Source organism: Sorex araneus, chromosome 2 (genome assembly GCF_027595985.1).
Source record: "Sorex araneus isolate mSorAra2 chromosome 2, mSorAra2.pri, whole genome shotgun sequence".
NCBI lineage: Eukaryota > Metazoa > Chordata > Mammalia > Eulipotyphla > Soricidae > Sorex > Sorex araneus.
In genome coordinates this window covers 267032192-267056203 of record NC_073303.1, presented here as the reverse complement: position 1 = coordinate 267056203, position 24012 = coordinate 267032192, and the positions used below count along the sequence as shown (strand labels likewise).

Here is a 24012-nt window from a genome sequence, read left to right as displayed (position 1 = left end):
TAGAATGGCACGTTTCTTTTTTTTTTTCCTTTTTAGGTCTCTACTATTTATTTGACTCAATGTTATTGACTTCTTGTGTCTATTTTTGAATTTTGTCTAGTGATATGCCTTGTTAGGTTGACATATGTAAATCGTAGCCAACTTAACAGGCGGTTGAAAGGAAGGGGGTATTTTGTAGCCTTTCTAGGCCATTGTGGAAATTATCATTTTATATTATACCATAACTCCACAAATAAGTTTCTGAAGCTGAAGCATGTGGTTATTTTATTTTATTTTATTTTTCATTAAAATCCTTTGGTCTCGGAGCTGAGAAGTAGTAGAGATGGCCCAGCGAGTAGGGCGTGTGTTTGCCTTGCTCACAGCTATCCCGAGTCTGGGCCCCAGCACCCCGTATGTTGCCCCAGACCTGCCAGGCGTGATCCCTGAGTGTGGGGCTCCGGGTAGGCCCCGAGCACTGCTGGGTGTGCCCTCCGGCTTAGAAAAAAAAAAAGTTCTTAGGTCTGTCTTGGAATTTTTACATGCCCCTGATTTTAAAACATTATGTATTGATAATTTGGAAAATATTAATTCACTGAGTTACATAGATTTTTAAATGCTGACATGTTTTATTTTACAGTGACAGTATGTAAGATTATTAGTAGTATCAACATATTTTTCGTGGGAAAATTCTAAATCTGAGAACACATTTTTCAAAGAGCTGGTTTTCACTTGAAAGCTCAAATTTTATCATTAGCAAATATTCTTAAGTTGTTTTCCATGAAGCCATAGCTTACTTGGATCATCTCTTGTGAAAACATCTGTCAGACACTGCCTGGATAACCATAATCTGTGTGTCACTCACTCACTACTGCAGGTACAGTGATGTGCCGGGGACGCAGAGTAGCTGATTCTGTCCACAGCAGAGTGACACAAGAAGCTTTTCCCTGAGATAGTCATCTGGCTACAAACGTGGGTTGCTTCACACATGTTCTATGTGGAATCCCTGATTACCACAGTATTTGAGAAAGGAAAGTCCTGTTTTTAATGAAAGTAATGATTTTGTGCTGTTTTATCAGGACATTGTTAAGTGAGCTGGGTTTTTTTTTCCTTGTACTGAAATATAGTGAAGATTAATATAATTTGGATATATTGCCTTTATTCATGCTGCTGTGTGTTAACACTGTATTGAGAGGGATATTATGAAAACCACGCTTTGAAGCCCAGTCTTTGATTTTTTTTTGGGGGGGGTGGGTTTGGGCCACACCTGGCGATGCTAAGGGGTTACTCCTGGCTCTACATTCAGGAATTACTCCTGGCGGTACTCAGGAGACCGTATGGGATGCCAGGGATTAAAACCAGATGGGCTGTGTGCAAGGCAAGCCTTGTCTTTGATTTGTATTGTTGCTTCTCTTAACTCACTTTTCATTAATAAAGGCTTTGTGTCATGGTTAAAGAACATGGACTGTGATGTCATTTAAAGCTGAACTTTGACCCTACTTTTCCTATTTAAATGCTTTGGGCCAGCACAGTATTGGGGGGGGGAAGGGGGGCGTGCCTTGCACACAGCTGACCTGGGTTTGATCCCTGAGCACTGCTGGATGTGGCCAAAAAATCAATCAGTTAATTAAAAAGTAAATGTTTAGTTAGTAATCTGTTATACAGGAGCTTAATGACTCCAAGGTAAGATACAGTAATTTTCACACGCTAAGAAAACCTTTTTTGATCATTTCTAGCAAATTATTCATAATAAGTAATATAAAATAAATTATTTAGGGCCTGCTATTGGAGCAGGATTGGGTGGTGGATAGGAAAATTGGAAATAGCAGTGATGGGAAGATGCAATGTTGGTGGGATTGGCGTTGGAATATTACATGTAATAAATCATCACAAGCAGTTTCATTAAAATTAAGTGTTTCACAGTGCCTGCTCTGTATGTATGAAGACTGAATGAAGGTTCTTTATTTCTACCACCTTTTTTTTATATATATTTTTTAATGAATCACCGTGAGATAGTTACAGACTTAAAACTTCCATGGTGATGTGTCATACAGTGATCAAGTACCATCCCTCCACCACCAGTGTTCCCAGTCTCCCTCCTGCCCCACCCCCATGGCAGGCACATTCCCTTTCAGGTGTTGTGGTTTGCAGTCCGGGCAGTAAGCGGCCACCATGTCTGGTCCACAGTCTCCTCTCAGCACGCATCTCCCGTCCCGAGGGGCCGTCCAGGCATCATTCACTTAGTGGGCCCTTCTCTGTCCCAGCTGCCCTTCCCCAGCATGTGAGGCGGGTTTCCAGGCCGCGGAGTGCTCCCCCCGGCCCTGTCTCTACTAGCCCTGGGAGTCAGTCTCCCGTTCTGTTGCTTTATATGCCACAACTGAGTCTACCACCGTTTTTCATCAAACATTACATCCAAACCCCATGTCTCCTGTCAGAATAACATTTGTTTGCTGTTCTTTTTGTGCACAGTAATCCAAATCACAGCCTACGGATCGCGGAAGAGTTCCTTCCCCACCCAGTGAGCACTCACGCAAAAGCCTGCTTTCTCCTGCCTGTTTAAAATTGTCAGAAAATGACTAGTTTCTGACAGCATTTCTCTAATCTTGTACTCTAAGTAGTTTGCAAATGTTGGTCTTGTAACTGTTTACACAAGATGATAAATTTAACTAGAAAATACCTCTAATTCAGACTACTTAGTATCCACAGCGAAAAAATAATTTTAGGTCAGAAAACACTTGCTGGCAATAAGAACTAGTTTGAGTGTGTTACGTGCTGAACTCAGGGAGCCGGTGAGTTAGTGCAGGCGCGGAGACGCTTGCCTGGGACCGGCCCGGGGTCTGTCCTTCACACCCTGTTTGGCCCCCAGCAGCTCCAGGAGTGAGCCCTGAGCACTGTGAGTTGTGGCTCCCAAATCAAACCCAGGAATGTCTGGCTCTTTTTAGAACACTGACTTGGGGGGTGGGGGGCCCTCGGGAGCAATAGCACCACGGGGGAGGGTGTTTACCTCGCCCGTGGCGGAACTGGGTTCGATCCCCGGTATCCCATTATGGTCCCTCAGCAGTGCCAGGAGTGATTAGTGAGTCCAGAGACGGGAGTAACCGTGAGCATCGCCGGGTGGGACCCAGGAGGACAAAAAGAACCACAAAGCCTTGTGGAGGTGGGGGGGAGACAGCAGTACGGCTGATGGGTGCTTGTCCTGCACACGCTGAGGCAGGCTCGGTCCCCAGTCCCCACCAGGACTCATCCCTGGAAACCATCAGGTGTCGTCCAAAAACAGACCCAAAAAAGTAATGAGTGGGGCAGAGCCTCCTGGGCCCTGCTTAGGGCCCCAGGGCCAGGGCCAGTGCTGATGCCATGATTTATTTTTCCGTAATGTTGATAATGGAGCGTTAGGTCTGTAGCTTTAGACTGAAAAGACTTATTTTTATATTCTGTAGTTGGTTTCAGGGAACAGAAACTCAGCTGAAGTTAGTTTAAGCATAAACTGAAACTAATTGAGGAATGGGGAAATGTAGCACTCAGCCTGGTAAGCCCGCGAGAGGCTGTGGTGAAAGCCTCAGAGGTCTCTGACCAGTTCCTCAGGACGGGCAGAGGCCGACTGTTGTGGCGATGGTGTTGTTATAGCGCGGACACATCACGAGGAGTCTGGTGGAATCAGAAAAGCTGAACCCAGGCAGATGCAGAAAGGTTCCTTATCTCCCTCTCCTCATTATATGGAGTGCTGTTTGTGTTTTAGTTCTGTGTGAATTGAATTTATTGTTGGGCACTTGTTCTCACACAACTTACAATAGTGTTTATATCTTATCTTTCTGTGTGTTTTGTTTCTTTTTGTTTGTTTTTGGCTTTTTCGGTCATACCCAGCGATGCTCAGGGGTTACTACTAGCTCTGCACCCTGGAATTAGTCCTGACTTTGCTCAGGGGATCCTATGAGATGCCAGGTTATCAAACCTGCATGCAAGGGTCAACCACATGCAAGGCGATTGCCCTACCCACTTTACTATCGCTGCAGCCCTGTGTCTGTCTTTTCTTTTAATGTTTTAAATGATTTTTCCTAGTTTCCACTTGTTCTCCAGGTTTGTAGTAGAACCAGCATTGTCTTCAAATGATAAAAAAAAAAAATAATGCTTTCATTAAAAGACAGAAATACATATATATGATCAGTATATTAACCACTGAAAAATGCAGATGAAACCATAACAAGGAGCTAGGACTGTTGCTTGGAGATAGAGCTAGTAACCCACATGTGAGAAGGACGTGGTCCACTCCCCTGGCTCCACACAGCAAAGCAGAACAGAAAAACACTAATCCAGCCCCAGCCACTGGTTTAAGCAAAATCACCAGAGTGAGATACCACTTCATGCTTAGCAGATGTTAGTAGACCAAAAAAAAAAAGACTTGAGTAATAACTTGGAGTGAGGATGTGGCTATCACATGCGTGATAATATATGGTTGATTGGAATGTAAAATGGTGCAGTCACTTTGGAATGTAGTTTGGCAGTGCCTCAAAAAAGTTAATCAGTTAACATGTGACACAGCAGTTCCACGCCTTGGTATTAGCCCAAGAGAACTAAAAACAAATGTCTTTACAAAGACTTGTATGCAAGTATTCACATTATCCATGATAGCCAAAACCTGGAAACAGCCTAGATATCTTTGAACTGGATAAAGAAATTGGGGTATAAGTGAGAATTATTCTGCCCCCAAAAGAGAATCACGTACCATTACATCCTACACCGTGAACCACCTTGAAAAGATGCTCCTGAAAAGAACAAGTCCCAAAGACCACGTTTTCTCTTGTTCTGTGTCAGTGAAATTTCCAGCCTAGTAAATCCACAGAGACACTGTCAGTGGTGCCCAGGGCCCGGGGGAGCGGGAAGAGGACGGATGACTGCCCAAGGGTCCGGACAGGCTTTTCACTGTGCGGCAAGTGAAATGGTTTAGAATTAGGGGTGGTATCGATGTACCATTTTGTGAATTGGCTAAAACCCAGTAAGTCAGATGCTTCTGCTGCTGCAGGGGCAACACTTAGTACTGTGGGGCGCAGTTGCTCTGAAAATTGGAGATCTAACTCAAGGCCTTGCATGTGCAAGGCTTGCCCCCTGCTATTCGAGACATACTTACGGCTCCTGAACTAGACACTCACTGGGTGCTTGTGTGGTGTGTAACACGGTCTCGGTAGAACCGGGCGCTTTGGTGTGCGTTCATATGGGGTGTGGCTTGTCTCAGTTAAGCAGCGTATGAAGTGGGCTGGGACAGCTTTCTCCCTGTCAGGGTTGCAGCCTTTTCCCTTGCTGTGGACCCTTGTCTGGGCTGACTTGTAAGCCGTGAGACTGCATTCTGCCACATCCCCGCACTGGACAGCTGTGTGTGGCTCTTAACCAGAGAGGTTGGGTGGAAAGCCTCCTGGTTAGCATGGGAAGACTGGATTTCTTCCCGTTGCCTGTATGTCATGAAGTGTAGCATAATTGTAGTGGGAGTGCACCCAAGCCCTGCTCCAGAGGACAGTGTGCCTGAGAGCAGATTGGGGTTAGCCCCACGCCAGGCCCTGTCTGAACTCCTGTCTCCCTCGCCCCTAGAATCCTCGCAGTTTCCGCCTCAGTGAGATTAGCGTCCCACTGCGGTGGGCTTGGCCTTTGTCCCGCACGTTGCCCGTGTGCGTTGTGGCGGGGCAGCCCTGGGTCTTCACTCGCTCGCCAAGTGTTGCTTTTCCCTGGTACTGTCTGAGCCTCTCGGTAACTCTGTTCAAGGTCTGTGGAACCCTGCCCAGGCGACAGCTGACGCGCTGTCCACTGCCTTTCCCGAGTCAGAAAGCATTCGCTTTCCAGAGTTGTTCTCTTTACCCACTGCACTCTGTCACATCTCATTGGCGTCACCTCCCGCCCACTTCCCCATCCCCCAGTCAGTGGCGGTGTGGGAAAGAGTGTCACGTGGCTCTGCAGCTGGGTCCCTGGGTAGGGAGAAGCATGACATTTGTTCGTGTACTTTTCTCTTGGCTTTCCGCTTGTTAGACTCCGGGCGCAGCATCATTGCCTCATTGTCTGCGCGGCGCTTGCATTACTTCTGCTCTTGCTCTTCTCCAGTCGCGAGTGACTAGCGTGGCTCTTGCGGGGTTACACCCCGCCTTGCGTCACAAGCTCCCCACTGCTTTAGCTTCCTCAGGGCCCCCCCAGATCCTGAGCGGAGCATATCTCCCGCCCTGGTGCCCAGCTGGCCGTGGGACTCCTTTCCCCCTGCCTTCCCCCGCTGGTGCTCCTGCCGCCATGAGTGCCGCCTGCTTCTCGCAGGAAACTGGACTCCCTCCGAGGGTGGCCTGTCCACTTCCTTCTCCTCTTCTTTGGGCGCCGGGGTTTGGGTCCCTCCCAGCTGGCTCAGGACGCACTCCTGGTAGGTCTCTGGGGACCCACCAAATGGGGTGCCGGATCAAAGCCAGGTCAGTCGTGTGCAAGGCCAGCGCCCCAGCGTCTACTACGGGCCTATTGTGGCAAGCGCCCTCAAGTAACTGGAGGAAACAATCGAAACTTTGACACACATAGTACTATACTGATTAGACTGGCCATTCGAGTTGGTGGCTTTCAGTTTTTAAGTCATACTTAACATTTTTTCTTCAAAACGGCATGCAACTTTTGTAAATAAAATAATCCTCTATAATCTGACTACAGTTAATCATGAGGAACTTTTTCTTGTGTATAATTCTTCATACGTAGTTTAATTTGAGTTCTCATGAGAGTAAATCATTAGGATACAGCCATTCCACGGGCATTATTGACATTACCAGGAACGGTCTTTTTTTTTTCCTTAAATCAAATTAGTGAGAAACACAGTTACAAAATTGTTCATGGTTGGATTTCAGTCATTTAATCCAACAACCATTCCTTCACCAGTGTACATTTCCCACCACCAGTGACCCCAGTTTCCCACCCCTCCCCCACCCTCCCCCACCCCTCTCCCTTCCATCTGCCTCTGTGACAGGCACCTCTCTCTCTCTCTCTCACTCTCACTCTCTCTCTCTTGCTCTTTCCTTTGGGGCCTTATGGTTTGCAATACAGACACTGCAAGGTTATCAGGTATATCCCTTTACCTACTTTCAACACTCAGTTCCTGTGCAAAATGATCATTTCCAACTATTTTTATGCTGGTCCCTTCTCTTTCCTAACTCCCCTTCCCCCCCAGACACTGTGGCAAACTTCCAACCACTGACCAGTTACCAGGAACTGTCTTACAGGGTGCTTAGTGATAACCCGTGTCCATTATGTGCCAGGAAAACTCTTACCCACGATTGGAAACGACCAGAATTGTTTCTGGAAATTGCCAAATTGCCGAGTGGCAAATCGTCATTGATGCGAGCGGTTGGGGGGGGGCAGTTACTGTCACAGCGCACATCCCTCCTGGTCACTTGGCAGCTCAGATGCATTCAGTGCTCCCTGTCGTCTCTAGAAAAGTTTGGTGGTTTGGTTTGGTTTTGTCTTATACGCTATCTAGTTCAGACTCAGTCTGGCAGGTAATATGAGTGTGGCATAAATGCTAGTGAAAAACAAACAAATGCTGGCGTATCTAACCAGGTTATTGTCTCTTTAATCCCTAATGGATTCCCGCTCACACCACTTCCCCCAGACTCTGCTCGCACCCGGTCAGGTGCGCCGCCTCCCCTGATGTGCACTTCCGCTTTGTCCTGCTGCTGCTCTCAGGTGCCGGCTGGAAACGCCTCCTAGCGTCTCTTTTCTGTATGTTAGTGTTCAGGCTGATCTGACACCAACAAATCAGATCATCTCGACCAAACAGAGACATTCCTAGAATCACAAAACCGTATCTCCAAGACAATGAACATAAAGAAATAGAAAGTCTAGGGGCTGGAGCGATAGCACAGCGGGGAGGGTGTTTGCCTTGCACGCAGCTGACCCGGGTTCGATTCCCAGCATCCCATTTGGTCTCCTGAGCACCGCCAGGGGTGATTCCTGAGCTCATGAGCCAGGAGTGACCCCTGTACATCGCCAGGTGTGACCCAGAAAGAAAAAAAAAAAAGAAATAGAAAGTCTAGGAGCTGGAGCGATAGCACAGCGGGTAGGGCGTTTGCCTTGCACGCGCCGACCCGGGTTCTAATCCCAGCATCCCATATGGTCCCCTGAGCACCGCCAGGGGTAATTCCTGAGTGAAGAGCCAGGAGTAACCCCTGTGCATTGCCGGGTGTGGCCCAAAAACCAAAAAGAAAAAAAAAAAGAAATAGAAAGTCTAAATAAAAAGAGTAGAGATTGAATTATAATCAGAAATCTCTCAGAAGATTTGAAACTCCCAGTCCTAGTGACTTCAGTGGTGAGTTTTGTAAAAGTTGAGGAATTTACCACCAGCACCCCCAATTGTTTAAAGCAGACCCCCCCCCAAATTTTTTTTGTTTGTTTTTGTGTTTTTGATTTTTTAGTTTTGGGGCCACACCAGGCAATGCTCAAGGCTTATTCCTGGCTCTGCGCTCTGGAATCACTCCTGGCTGCTCAGGGGACCATAATATGGTGCCCGAGATGGAACCTGGGCTGGGCCCTTGCTTTGCGTGCTGTGACAGCTGCTGTGCTGTTGCTGCAGCCCCATAGGTTCACTTTGTGAGGCCAGTGTCACCCTGATACCAGAGCACGGCAAAAGTACTACAAAGGGGCTGGAGCCATAGTCCAGCGGGAAGAAGTTTGATTGGCACATGGCAGAGCCAGGTTCAATCCCTGGCATCCCATAAGGTCACCCAAGCACTGTGAGGAGTAATTCCTGAGTGCAGAGCCAGGAGTAACCCCTGGTCGCTGGGTGTGACCCAATAGGAAAAAAGAAAACAAGAAAAAAATATATAAGACATCTACAGTTTAGTATGTATAGTGAGTGGTGTTTCAAAAAATCTACAAGGTGATAGCAAACTGAATTCAGTAGCATTTAAAGTATGGTAGACCGTGATCGAATGGAATTTGTTCCTGAAATTCAAACAAAGTCAGTATAATGTATCACATTAACAGGAGTGACAAACCAGGGGCCAGAGTGATAGGACAGCAGTCGGGGAGCTTGTCGTGCATGTGGCACCACATGTGGTCCCCTGAGCACTGCCAGGCGTAGCCCCAAGACCAGAACAAGAACGAGAAGAAAAATGACAAACCACACGATGATTTCCATTGCAGTATAAGAAGCATTTGACAAAATGTCATGCCCTTTCCTGTAAAAAAGAACGCCAGAAACAGGCGGCCTGGAGAGAACACAGTGGTGAGGCGCTTGTGCCGTCCTGGGTTCAATCTGGCACCATGCATGGTCTCTCAAGCCCTCTCAGGACTGACACCTGAGCAGAACCACGTGGCAGACTGCCTCCCATCCCCCCAGGAGGGGGTGGGGGAGTTCAGGAGGGAATTACCTTCTGAGGTAATGACCTCAGCACTGTAAACGCTCTCTCTGAAAAGTCCCAACACACATCATCCTCAGTGGAAGCCTGGAAGCTTTTTCTGTAAAATCAGGAACTAAACGAAGATACCTGCTTTCAGTTAAGTCCCTAAAGCATCGTCACTTCTCTGTAGTAGAGAATGCCTTTGCCTAAGCAAAGGAGAAAAGGCAGCCACATTAGAACGGAAGAAGCAAAATCATCTTTCTTTGTAGGTGGCGTGAGATCCCAACCAAAAAATGTTTGAATAAATAATTCGGAGTTGCAGGATATGAAAACACTTAACAGTCTGAAAAGGACTTTAAGAAGCAAGCCCTGGGGTCTGGAGCAATGGCACAGCGCACGGCCGATCCGGGTTCAATTCTCATATGGTCCCCTGAGCACCGCCAGGAGTCATTCCTGAGCTCAGAGCCAGGAGTAACCCCTGTGTATCTCCAGGAGTGACCCAAAAAGCAAAAGAAAAAAAAAAGAAGTAAGCCCATTAGTAATTGTGTTCAAAGGTGTGCAGTTCTACGACTTGCATTGCAGTGTGAAGCCTTGGGTTCAGTCTCCAGTGCTGGGATAGAAACAAACCACCCACTTAGCCCGGTCGTACTATTAGACAGGTAGGCAAGTTAAAGGAAAATTGTGTTTCTGTCAGCGGGCATTAAGGGTATAAATGAGAGAGGTACAGTACTTAGGAATAAAGGGAAAAGTCATTAACATTAAAAACTGTAAAAAAAAAACCTTGCTGAAATTAAAGAGAACTCAAATAAATTACGGTGCTCTGTTTATGCTTTAAAAGACCTTTTGTTAAGTGCCAACAGTACCCAAAGTGATCGATAGATTCTCTGCAGATCTATCAAAATTCAGTGATATTATATGCAGAAATAGAAGATTAACTTGGAATTGCAAGGAACTCCAAATAGTCAAGTTGGAGGTCTCATTCTTCCTGATTTCAAAACTTACTAGAAAGCTGCTTTGAGTAAAACTCTGGCATATTCATCAAGTCAGATATAGAGACCAGAGGAATAGAATATAGAGCCCAGTAATAAACTCTATTTTTTTCTTTTTGGGTTATACCCAGAGATACACAGGGTCACTCCTGACTCTGCACTCAGGAATTACCCCTGGTGGTGCTCAGGGGGCCATATAGGATGCTGGGAATCGAACCCAGGTTGGCCACGTGCAAGGCATACGCCCTACCCGCTGTGCTATCGCTCCAGCCCCTAAACTCTTAAATATCCAGTTAGATTACTTTTAACGTGGGTGCTGAGCCCGTTCAGTGGGAAAAGGACTGTGCTTTCAACAGTGGTGCTGGGTAATTTTTATATGCACAAAGAAAAGAAAAGGCTGTTGGCTTTCTTAACAGCACATACAAATACTAACTCCACAGTGGATCAGACCTAAGTGTAAGACCTAAAGCAATAAAACCCTTAGTAGTAGTAGTAAGCGTAAGATAGAAGCTTCCTAAGTTGGGGCTGGAGTGATAGCACAGTGGGTAGGGCATTTGCCTTGCATGTGGCTGACCCGGGTTTGATTCCCAGCATCCCACATGGTCCCCTGTGTATAGCCGGGTGTGACCCAAAAAGCAAAAAAAAAAAAGTTCCCTAAGTTGATTGTCAGTGGTATCTAGGATGTGACACCCAAAACATTGGCAATCTGAGCAGTGGTAGATAAATAGTATATTAAAGTATATTAAAGTTTAAAGGTTTTTTTGTTTGTTTGTTTTTGCTTTTTGGGTCACACCTGGCGATACACAGGGGTCACACTTGGCTCTGCACTCAGGAATTACCCCTCGTGGTGCTCAGGGGACCATATGGGATGCTGGGAATCGAACCCGGGTCGGCCGCATGCAAGGCAAACGCCCTACCCGCTGTGCTATCTCTCCAGCCCTAAACTTTAAAGGTTTTGTGCATCAGAGCACACAGTGCACCTAGTGAATGGCAACCAAAGGAATGGAAGAAGGTATTCAAAAAATATGATTCGTGATTAACATCCAGTATGCATAAAAACCCTCTAACACCAGGGATAAGGCTCAGTGTCAGAGCACTTAGCACGTGTGAGCGCCTGAGTTGGGTCCCGGCGCTGCAGAGAAAAGCATGCTTCGGGAAGCAGCCCTGTTGGAAAGCAAGCTTCCGGCCAGTTTCTCCACAGGTCTGCCCACAGGCCTACGAGGATTGCTCCACACGACTACTCCGGAAGGAAATTTAGGTCAGTGTCTCTTGGAGAGGGAGCGAAGAGATAGCACCCAAGCCCAAGCACTTCCCTTGCCATGGCCGCGTGGCTGCCACTGGTTCAAACCCCTGGCAGCTCCCCTCTATCCCGAAAAATAGATACTGAGATACCGTTCTTTAGGATGACTACTTAAAAATAACGCACACAAAAGCCCTAGAAGATAACAAGTGGAGGCAAATGTGGAGATATCGGACTCTCTGTGCCTGTTGGAAAGAATGGAAAATGGCTAGTGATCCTCGAGGCATTTTCAGCTCACTGTTGGGACCAGCAGTTCCATTTCAGGTATTCACGCAGCAGCGTTGAAAGGGACTCCAAAAGGGACTCCAAAATAGCAGAAGGCAGAAGCGTTCCAAGTACTGTGACATCTTTGACGTGCTTGAACCTTGAAGACCAGCGTGTTTCCGACTCTGCTAGGTTGGGGTACTCCAGTAGCCAGTGTCCTAGAGACAGGCGCCTCCGGGCTGCAGTGGGAAGGTGGACGTGGGAGCTGAGGTCAGAGTCTCAGCTTGAGGGATAATCGGGGTGATGGGGAGCACGGGGTGTGAAGGGCTTTCCATTACTGGACTTGACTCAAGTGGTTCAGATGAGAAATTGTACTTTTCGGGGGGTGTGTCAATTTTTAAACATTTTTAATTTTTTTTTCTTTTTGGGGTCACACCCGGCGATGCTCAGGGGTTACTCCTGGCGTTGCTTGGGGGGCCATATGGGATGCTGGGAATCGAACCCCGGTCGACCACGTGCAAGGCAAACGCCCTACCCGCTGTGCTGTTGCTCCAGCCCCTAAGCATTTTTGAATTTTAAAATGGTTACTGTGAGGCTGAGAGATGGCTCTGGCTGGAATGAGCACACACACTCGGCTCCATCCCCGGCAGTGCGTGCTCCCAGAGCTCCCCAGCTGTGGCCTATAAGCCCCCCCAAAACAGGGCTTAGATAGTTAGGGGTTCTTTTGGGTGGGGTGTTGTTTGGGGGCCACACCCGGCGATGCTCAGGGCTTACTCCTGGCTCTACACTCAGGAGACACTCCTGGCCGTACTCAGGGGGCCGTATGGGATGCGGGAATCAAACCTGGTTTGGCCGTGTGCAAGGCAGACACCCTCCCACTGTGCTCTCGCTCCAGCCCAGGCTTTAGCATTCCTGTGCGTGTTGCCGGCTTACCAAGGTCAAGTGAGAGAACTGCCAGTCCCGAGTGCCGGTGAAGATGGGAGCCCCGGGAGTCCGCTGGGAGTTTGTTTTCTGCTGGGGGGAAGGCAAAATGATTTGACAGCTTTGAAAGACAGTTTGGTGATCTCTTATAAAATTGAACACACTCATACCCTGCAGTCTATAATTAGTGTTCTTTGGTATTTATGCAGATGAATCAAAAATTGATGTACACACAGAGCAACTTGACTCACTCGGAGTCCTGTAGATGAATAAACTGGCTCGTTCAAACTGGTATATTTTTCAGAACTAAAATATTAGTTCCTTTATTTTCATTATGAACCAACCGTGAAGCCATAAAGAAGAGGGGCCAGAGAGAGAGAGAAAGGCACTGGCCTTGTACGAAGCCCCCCCAGGATTATCCCTGAGCACTGCCACGTGTGACCAATCTCTCCTGGCCAAAAAAAAAAAAAAAAAAAGTCATAGAAGAATTGTAAGTATTTGTTATTGAGTGCAGTAAACCAGCCTTTTGTCCGCTTCGTTATTCCCACATTATGTCATTCTCTAACAGTCATAAGTATAGACACGGTAGAAAAGTGTTTTTCACGAATTTAAGTAGAGCACAGAGGAATTTCCCGGTGGTGACACTACTCCGTATGTTACTCACAGTGCATGGCGTTCACACGTGTCACCCAGTGGACTCAGTGTACAGGGGTCTTCACATTCTGGTGTTGGCTCATCAGCTCTCTCGGATGCAGTGATGCGGGCAGCGGCGAGGGGCAGCAGTGCCCGGGGACGCGGCTTTCCCTGAGACTGCTCTGAAAATAAGGCGTTGGTGTTTTTTCAAAAGAAGATGTCTGGATAACACAGTAACACCAAAACTTAGGAATGAAAGCTAAGTTCAGATAAGTGGTTGTTTACAGGGAGGAAAAGGGAGAGGGAGGTGAATAAGATTGGACTTTACTACCCTAAAACTTAAATTTTTTATTTCTTTAAAAAGTGAAATGGGGGGGCTGGAGAGATAGCACAGCGGGTAGGGCGTTTGCCTTGCACGCGGCCGACCCGGGTTCAAATCCCAGCATCCCATATGGTCCCTTGAGCATGGCCAGGGGTAATTCCTGAGTGCAGAGCCAGGAGTAACCCCTGTGCATCGCCAGGTGTGACCCAAAAAGCAAAAAAAAAAAAAAAAAAAAAAAAAAAAAAAAAAAAAGTGAAATGGGCTGGAGCGATAGCACAGCGGGGAGGGCGTTTGCGTTGCACGCGGCCAATCCGGGTTCGATTCCCAGCATCCCATATGGTCCCCTGAGCACGGCCAGGAGTAATTCCTGAGTGCATGAGCCAGGAGTAACCCCTGTGCATCGCCGGGTGTGTCCCAAAAGGGAAAAAAAAAAGTGAAATGGTCCCAGGCCAGAAAGATAGCCCAGGAGGGAACACTTTGGCCTTGCACATAGAGGGACTAGGTTTGACCCCTGGGGCCCCTTACAGTCACCAGGACCCTCTGGCCCTGGTGAGTGATTGCTGAGCACTGCCAGGTGTGGCCAACAAAACAAAAGCTTACACTCCTCCTTCCTTCTCCCTCCCTCCTCCCCTCCCTCCCTCTCCCTCCCTCCCCCCATCTCTAACTTTTCTCAATAAACCCTGCTTTGCTTCACTGAGCATAAGTAGGAATGTCCCGTCCCTGCCCAGGGGTGCTCGGGCTCACTCCTGGCGCTGTGCCCAGAGGTCACACTTGCAGGGGGCATGGGGACCCTTTGTGGTGTCAGGAGTGGAGCCCAGGCTGGCACAGGCAAGGCCGCACCCTACCCACTGTGCCCACTGTACTGTTGCTAGAGCGGTAGGCCAGGCATCTGCCCTGCACACGGCCGGCCAGGGTCCCATTCCTGTCCCCACACAGGGCCCCTGAGCACTATGGGGTATGGCCAAAGAACAGGAGTATGAAACAAGACGAAATAGTGACGAAGATGAATGTATTGGGCATCCTGGTGTTTTCTGTACATTGTTGTTTGTGGGGCGTTTCCATTTTGAAAGCTTCAGAGCTTTCTGTTCATTTCTTCTTTGGGGACTGGGCGTGTTCTGTAGTGTCACAAGCCAGCAGTAGACGGGCCTTGGGGACGGGCCGGGCAGGCTCCTGCCACTGGGCTCAGGGCTTCCTCCCGGCTCTGTGCTTAGGGTCACTACTGGCAGGGCTCAGGGATAGTACGTAGTTCTGAGGTTCGAACCCAGGTCAGCCACGTGCAAGACAGGTGCCCTCCCTGCTGTAGGACACTCGGGCCCATCGCCCTGTGTACGTGTTCGCTGATTGTAGCCAGTTGTGCAGCGACTCCTGTGCTCACCAACCTCAGGACACCTTCTCGAGGGGCCAAGGGGTTTTCATTTTCTGTCTTTGTCTTGCTGTTACTCAGTGTTGCCATTCCTGGGATATGAATGATAGCTTTGGTGCAGTAAGGGCAAAGAATCATATTCCCTAGTCCAGATTCTTTAGGAAGAACATTTTGGTTTTTCCCTGAGATTGAGGCTTTACTTATCTAAACCCAAACTTTTTACTCCAGAAAGTTAGACATTCCAAAAGAAATGGACTATTCTTTTTTTTTTTTTGCTTTTTGGGTCACTCCTGGCTCTGCACTCAGGAATTACCCCTGGCAGTGCTCAAGGGACCATAGGGGATGCTGGGAATCGAACCCGGGTCGGCCGCATGCAAGGCAAACGCCTTACCCGCTGTGCTATTGTTCCAGCCCCAGAAATGGACTGATTCTATACTTAAAATTATTTCTTAATTGAGAGTTTGTGGAACTGGAAAGATAGTTTGTGTGTGTGTGTGTGTGTGTGTAGGTGTAGGTGTGTATGTAAGTTTTAGAGTTTTGAAGAAATTAAGTTTCCACTGATAAAAATTAAGTTGCTCGTAACCTGAAAGAAAGTACTAGAATATTTTACCCACTGAAGTAGAGAAAGCATTTCATCTTTAAAACCTATCATGGTGTTGGACACAAAAGTCTGATCTTTTGGTTAAGGACCCGAGTGAGCTGCATTCCTTTTAGACAGAGGTAGCATTCTCTGTTCTATAAGAGTTACTTGTTTGATTTTCTTGGACTATTACTTGTTACTTTGCCTGAATTTCACTGTCATCCCATTGCTCATCGATTTGCTCGAGCGGGCACCAGTAACGTCTCCATTGTGAGGCTTGTTACTGTTTTTGGCATATCCAGTACGCCATGGGTAGCTTGCCAGGCTCTGCCGTGCGGGCGAGATACTCTCGGCAGCTTGCCAGGTTCTCCGAGAGGGGCAGAGGAATCGAACACGGGTTGGCTGTGTACAGGCCACGTGCCTGAATTTAGGATTTTGTAACCATATTGCAAATAGAGATATTAAAATGCCGGGTGATCTTCCTGTGCTCTCTCTCTGTCCGGTACCTTTTCTGTCTTTTAGGACACCCCCAGCTCTCCACCCCTCACCCATTTATTTACAGCTTTTGTCCTTTGGGTCACTCTTGGCCTCTAAACAAAGCATTTTGTGAGTTTGACAATCTTTTGGAATTCTAATTCTCAGCTTACTGCATCACTGTAAGTCATGTGAATTCACAACTATTTAGATTAGAATGTTCTTTAAAATAAAAGATTTAGAAAGAAGAATTTAATATAGGGGACTGGAGCGATAGTACAGCCAGGAGTGCATTTGCCTTGAAAGTGGCCGAGGGGCTGGAGCGATAACACAGTGGGTAGGGCAGTTGCCTTGCACACGGCCGACCCAGGTTCGATTCCCAGCATCCCGTATGGTCCCCCTGAGCACTGCCAGGAGTGATTCCTGAGTGCAGAGCCATGAGTAACCTCTGAACATCGCTGGGTGTGACCAAAAAAGCCTCCCCAAATTTTTTTTTTCATTTACTCCTTTATGGAACCCCAAGGAAATAAATTTGGTGTGCAGCTAGGGCATGAAAGCATCTCTTTGTCTCATATTACATTTTAAGACATATATATTTTACATTTTTTTTAAAAAATGAACAAATAGTGCCAGGCTGTCTTTGTACTTCTTCAGCTGGTCTTTACTTGAAAGGTAATAGGCTTTCTTTAATCTAAAGAAAGGGGTTTTTGTGTTCTAATAAAGTTCTTGAAATCTATTTGCAAATAAGCTTCTAATAATAATCCTAGATTTACATTGCACAACATTGTATTAAATTGGTTTGACAAGTTCTTCAGATGCAGATTATTAGAAACTTCAGGTTTAACAGTACACTGTACTGCAAAGCTTTCTTGTCTTTGGGGGGTGCCCAGCTGTGCTCAGGGACTGCTCCCCGTGTTTCGGGACCGTACGGGGTGCGGGGACCCAAGTACGCAGTTTCTTTTATTTCCCGATTACTTTGAGTTTTTTATTTTGCTTTTGGGGGTCACACCTGGCGATCTGGCTTTTCTCAGTGGACCATGTGGATGCTGGCCTGGCGATCAAACCCGGGTCAGCCACGCGTGCAAGGCAGATGCCCTACCCACTGTACTATATCACTCGGACCCCAGAGATTTAACTTTTTGAAGTAAACAGATTTATCTAGAAAATTTGGGGTGGATGTAAGAGTCCCATAAATTAAAGGAAAAGAATTAATGTAGCCTGAGCTCCACAGGGTGGAGCACGCCGGATTGGACATTCTTCTTACATCTCTGAGCCAAAATCAAGAAAAAAGTTCTTTTTGTTGTTGTTTGAGTTGTTGTTGTTTCCCCCTATTCTGGATATAGTCAAAGTCATTTTCTTGATTGTAATATGTTTGATTTAGTATAAACCACAGCATCTAAAATTAGCTTGACCTGGCACTTAGGACTTCTGGGGAAAGTTCCTGGCTTAGTGGTGGTTAATTGGCTTTGCAGGAGACTGTTTGAATTCTAATACTCTTTAGCTGGAGCGATGGGACAGCAGAGACAAGGGCATTTGCCTTGTGCTGGCAGACGTGGGTTCAAGCCTCAGCACCCCACACGGTCTCCCAGCTCCACCAGGAGTAATCCCTGAGCTCAGCCAGGAACACTCCCGGAGACCTGTCAGGCGTGCCGCCCCTCCCCCCAATTCCTGATCCTCTTGTCCCACTGTTAGCCTTGTGGCATTGGTGAATGAGTTCAGTTTCTCTTGCCTCTCTTCCTTATTTGTGAAAAGAAGTGCTCTTTTTTTTTTTTCACTTCAGCCCACTTTGTGATTGTGATTGTGATTGTGACTATTGAAACACTTACTGTACTGCTTGCCTACTGTTCCGTGGCTTTCTAATGTAAGTTGAGTTTTGATGGGTTTGTTTTGTTTGGGGGCCACACCCAGCAATGCTCAGGGCTAACTCCTAGCTTTGTGCTCAGGAGTCACTTCTGTCAGTGCTCAGGGAACTTTATTGGGGTGCCAGGATTGAACGTGGGCCAGATGTGTGCAAGGCAAGTAAGTACCCTACCCACAGTACCCTCAGTCCAGCCCATTCTGTCTTACAGAGAACTTTTCTTTTTCTGGGAGGGACCAGTAAGCCAATCAGGTTGTATTGGGAGGTGATAAGTGATGTGGAGAAAAGAAGACTGAGAAACAGTAAGGGGCGTGTATGCCTGCTGGGTGGGGGAGCCCGCCGAAGAGGGGAGGAGAGAGAGCTCAGCTGACACACATACCTCCCTGCGTCTTCCCTGCACAGACCTGCCAGCTCCGCAGGAATCCTGTGGAACAGGTCTTTTCACTCCCACTTGAGAAATGAGGAAACTGAGGCATGGAGTCAGCAGTGTGACTGAAAACCACCAAAGCAGGTCACTGTGGAGCAGTTAGTGATCCCGAGGGCCACGGAGAAAGGGGTCCAGTGGCGGGGGTCAGCGGAGCGACGGAAGGACCGGAGCTGACCTCAGGCAGGCAGGCGGTGGGGACAGAATGAGTGAGAAGGACAGTTTGTGGCGCTTTTGTCTGTGCTCGATACTCGGCACCACGTAGTCATCCCTGAGTGATCCCTGCGCCAGGAGGAAGCCCCAAGCCCAGGTAGAAACAGAAGAGCATGGCGGTCTGGGGGGGGGGTGCGGGAGGGGCCGCCTGCCTCCGGTTCAGCCAAGTCTAAAGTTGAACCAACTGGGCGTGGCTACAGGTTGATTGAATCGTCCCCGCATTTGCAGCAGGAAGGGTGGCCTCTGGGGACACTTGCCATTCCCTGAAAACCACTGCAGATATTATAATATTGGATATCCTGAAACTTTTAAGACATGAAGATTGTAAGGGTACAAAGGAACAAAGACTAAGAGAAGCCATATTCTCACTGCGTATGAGATGGAGAACTACCTGTTACTTTAAAGACCAGAAGTTCAGGGCTGGAGAGATAGCACAGCGGGTAGGGCGTTTGCCTTGCACGCGACCAACCCGGGTTTGATTCCTACTCCCTCTTGAAGAGCCCGGCAAGCTACTGAGAGTATCCTGCCTGCACAGCAGTGCCTGGCAAGCTACCCGTGGCATATTCAATACGCCAGAAACATTAACAGCAAGTCTCACAATGGAGACGTTACTGGTGCCTGCTCAAGCAAATGGATGAACAACAGGACCACAGTGCGACAGTGCTACTTTACGAAAAATAAGAGCTCTAATCATTATGTGAACATTAGATCGGATGAGACACCTCTGGAGTCTCGCTTGTGAGCACTTCGGGAGATTTCTGCCAGTGTAGAGCAGACAGAACTGCCCGGAGAAGCTCAGTCGGTCAGAAGCAGTCAATTAAAGCAGCATTTGCCTTTGAGGAGAAAATACCTGGGGCCAGAGCGACAGTTCAGTGTGTAGGGAGCTGACCTTGCACCTCCCAGCCAACCCTCGTTCGAATCCTGGCATCCCATGGTCTGAGTGCAGGGCCAGGAGATCCCCGAAGCATCACTAGGTGTGCCCCCACCCCTGCCTTCTTTAACCTCATTGTATTAGTTTTGAAAGACCTTATGAATTCTTTTGGTTTTTTTATAAACTCATTTTAACTTTTATACAGTCCTCGTGATTTTTAAATTTATGGTGTTTTCGGTATTACAGAGTTCGTCTTTTAAAGAAATTTTCATTTTAAAGAAATTTTCAATATTTGAGAATATAAAAAAGACAAAATAATATGATTTTTTTTATGTGAGTTAAAAAGTTTACTGTGTCTCCTTTCCAGGGTGATGGAATCTGAGATAATATTTTTAAGGTTTTTAACTTTTTTTTCTTTATTTTCTTATAGACTATGAGAAGACAACGAAATGAAGTTGTAGTTGAATTAAGGAAGGTGAGTCTGGTTTTAATATAAGGTACTTTTCAGCTACTTCGCTAATTTCAAGAAATACATTTCTTCGTTTGAAAACCAACTTTGATGAGCTATTAAAGTTAGTGAGATGCATAGTTTGTCTGCAGTCCCAAAATAAATACGAATAATTTACCCTGATGGTGGGGCTGGAGTGATAGCATAGCGGGTAGGGCGTTTGCCTTACACTCGGCCGACCCGGGTTCAAATCCCAGCATCCCATATGGTCCCCTGAGCACCACCGGGGGTGATTCCTGAGTACAGAGCCAGGAGTAACCCCTGTGCATCGCCAGGTGTGACCCAAAAACCAAAATAATAATAATAATAATAATAATAATAATAATAATAATTTACCCTGATGGGTTTTTTCCTATAATTTTTTTGTTTTGTTTTATCAGTCACAGATATACAGCTCTGTTCTGCTACTTGAAGAATTTACCCTAGAAATAATTTGTTGCTACAAATTTTATCATCTTTTTTATTGTCATAGATTTTAATTGGGAATGCATTCTAATTTTTTTTTTCTTTTTGGGTCACACCTGGCGATGCACAGGGATTGCTCCTGGCTCTGTATTCAGGAATCACTCCTAGCGGTGTTCAGGGGACCATATGGGATGCTGGGGATTGAATTCGGGTCGGCCGTGTGAAAGGCAAACACCCTCCCCGCTGTGCTATCACTCCAGCTCCACATTCTGAAATTTGTCTCAATCATTTTTTTTTAATTTTTTTTTTTTTTGAGTCACACCCGGCGATGCTCAGGGGTTACTCCTGGCTTTGCACTCAGGAATTACTCCTGGCGTTGATCGGGGGGCCATATGGGATGCTGGGAATCGAACCCGTGTCGGCCACGTGCAAGACAAATGCCTTACCCTCTGTATTATCACTCCAGCATCCCCGTCTCAATCATTTTAAGTAGAAATAGGTTCCTGGTTTCTCTCTCTTTTTTGCGGGGGGGGGGGCTTTTTGGGGTCACACCCGGGAATGCACAGGGATTATTCCTGGCTCATGCACTCAGGAATTACTCCTGTTAGTGCTCAGGGGACCATATGGGATGCTGGGAATCGAACCCAGCAAGGCAAATGCCCCACCTGCTGTGCTACCGCTCCAGCCGGGTTCCTGGTTTCTTAAGGCATTGTTTTTGGTTTTTTTTTTGGTCTGAGTGTGAAGAGCCCGGCTTGTACTCTGTGGGTTTACGTGATAAGGAAAAGCTATCCGAGATCATGTATTTGATAGTTTGATTTGCTTGGGTCTGGTTTGGGGGCCACACCAAGGAGTCGGCAGTGCGCAAGGACCGGCCTCTTCATCTTTAAAAGGCATGTTGTCATTCAGATCTTTCTGTGCAAAGATTTAGCCTCTCCAAGTTTAACTGACAGTCTTTTTATTTCAATTTTTTAAGAATAAAAGAGACGAGCATCTCTTAAAGAGAAGGAATGTGCCCCATGATGAGATCTATGAATACTCCGACATAGACGGGGATTATAGAGCGGTGAGTTGCTGCTATTCTGATCACTTAAGGGTAAGGGTGAAAAATCTTACTTAAGTAGAGAATTTTAAGTTTTATACACTTAATTTTCTTTTTAACTTTTTCCCCAGCAAAATACCTCTCTAGAAGCTATTGTTCAAGTAAGTTGAGTTTCTTTTTTCTCTCTTTATTTGTATTTCTTGAACCTTACAACTAATTAATGTATCTCTAATTCAAAAAAAATTTTTTTTGCATATAGAATGCTTCAAGTGACAACCAAGGAATTCAGTTAAGTGCAGTTCAAGCTGCTAGGTAAGTTAAAATTTGAGGATGTTTTAATTTCGCTTTACTTTTTTTTTTCCTTACTTTTTAGGTCACACCCGGTGATGCACAGGGGTCACTCTTGGCTCTGCACTCAGGAATTACCCCTGGCAGTGCTCAGGGGACCATATGGGATGCTGGGGATTGAATCCTGGTCGGCCGTGTGAAAGGCAAATGCCCTACCCACTGTGCTGTCACTCTAGCCCCCATTGCTTTACATTTTTAACCCACAGTAATGCTGTCATTTAGACTTCAGTGAGAAGCAAAAAAAAAAAAAAAACACACAACAGTTATAGGGCCAGAGAAATATCTAGCAGATTGGGTACTTCCCTTGCATGTGGCTGAGCCGGGATAGACCCCCGTACAACACACGGCCCCCCAGCCCCCAGTAGTGTTCGGCGAGGACTGCTCACTGTGGCCCCAGAACAACACAGGAAAGCTGGTAGCAGTTTGCCAAATTCAAGACACGTTGAATCTTAAATGCATAGATGCTGGTAGTGAGTCTGCGGGGTGTCTGCATGGGCCAACAGCAAACCACTGGTTGCAGAGCGTGCTCTTTGCAGGTTAGGTGTAATTGTGTAGTCAGATTCTCTGCTCCGCCCCAGTAGCCACTTGCCACGCTTCTCTGGAACAGAGATTGTGAGTCGTGCTTGCCTCAGCAGTGTCCGGCAGGCAGACATCCAGCTCTGACTGCCGCGAAGACTCTAGTGTCAGGCTGGAGCAGAGGGGGGGGGCTTGGCGCCCCGTGTGGTCCCCTGCGCTCGCCAAGAACAATCCCCGAGCACTGTAGGGTGTGGCCCTGAGTCTCTAGCTAGAGATACGTAGGGCTCGGGGAGGGGCTTCCTAATTCTGTGGTGAAGGCTCTGCACACATTTTAAGGAAAAGAACAAGAAAAACTTACTCCTAGGATATTTGTGTCCACAGTATTGTGATTGTATGTACGGCATACTGGTTGCTTTGCCTGTTTATTACTTTGAGAATCACACCCTATATTGTGATTTTCAGTAAGAAGCAACACAAAAGCCAGAACTTAATCTTACAGAATTTCAAAGTGAATATTCCTGTAGGCCACCTCGAATCATATTCGGTGCATGAATCCCATTTTTCTGTTAGTTTTTCCTATCCTAGTGTTCATTTTAACCTGCAGCAGACAGCAAAGTGGTTTTAATTACAGTGGTGTCCACTGCAGATTTTTTTTTTTCTTAATAAAACCTCTTAGAGATTTGAGAGATATTAGAAACCACGGGAGAAGAGAGATGCTCCCCTCACAAAGGCAAATCAACCTCTGCACCAAGAATGGTCACCCTGGTCAGCACTGGTGGCTGGGAGCAGCTCTTCTCAGTTGGTTCCGTGAGAGGGGTCAAGCCCCAAGGAAGGGTTCCCAGGGGAGCCCGACACTAGGGGTGGAGAGTAGAGGGCACACGAGACCAAACTTGGTCGTACAGAGCTCATTGGAAGACACGAGTTTCCTTCCCCTTTGTGTTAACATTGATGTTGCAGAAGCAGTGATGGGTAGCATCGCTGGTCTAGGCACACATCAAGAGTGGCTTCAGAAGAACTTGTTTGTAGATACTGTAAGGCACTGTTATGGGGGGAGCAGCTCTCTAGCAATTCAATGAAGTATGGAAAAAATGTATTTAATCATACCCTCGAGAAAGGTTGAGTTTGGAGCTGGAGCGATAGCACAGTGGGGAGTCAAACAGTTTGCCAGCATCCCTTATGGCCCCCCGAGCACCGCCGGGAGTAGCCCCTGTGCATCGCCAGTGTGACCCAAAAAGAAAAAAAGTAAGACTGAGTTCAAAAGATCAGGTTATTACTTTGTACTGAAATTTGTGCTGTGAGCTGGGCGAAAGCTGTCGAAAAGCAAATGACGTAATCCTGCTGTTTAAGGTTAGAAATGAATAGTAGCAGCAGTAAATCTATACTGCGTAAGTACCGTAGAATTCAGAGATAGTTTTGTGAAAACATAGAACTTGAAACAGACTTTGAGTAGCTCAAGGTGGCCGTCCCAGAGCAGAAATAGGAGGGAGGGTCTCGAAGGAGGCTGAGGCGGGCACAGCCTGCCCTTCTGGCGGAGAGAGAGTGCAGCTGCTTAGGTGGCGGAGCCAGATTCTCGCCGAGTGGCCTGCAGCCTGGTCAGCACGCCAGGGCGACGCCAGTGAGGCTCGTGGCATGGGGAAGGCCCCAGTTGGCCCCTGGCACCGCACACGCCAGTCTGCGAGATGACGAGCCGAGCAGCCCGCGCCCTGCCGCACCCGGCACCCGGCTTC

The 24012-nt window shown here is 47.1% G+C and overlaps 1 protein-coding gene across 1 annotated transcript in view; it reads left to right on the top strand.

Annotated features, from left to right (window-relative positions):
• Nucleotides 1-24012, top strand: part of KPNA4 (karyopherin subunit alpha 4) — a 48008-nt gene that overhangs the window by 4021 nt on the left and 19975 nt on the right. The window contains exons 2-5 of the mRNA XM_055126339.1: nt 19900-19944; nt 21356-21445; nt 21553-21582; nt 21681-21733. Of these exons, the coding sequence (XP_054982314.1) occupies nt 19900-19944; nt 21356-21445; nt 21553-21582; nt 21681-21733 (218 nt within the window). The remainder of the gene's footprint in view (nt 1-19899; nt 19945-21355; nt 21446-21552; nt 21583-21680; nt 21734-24012) is intronic.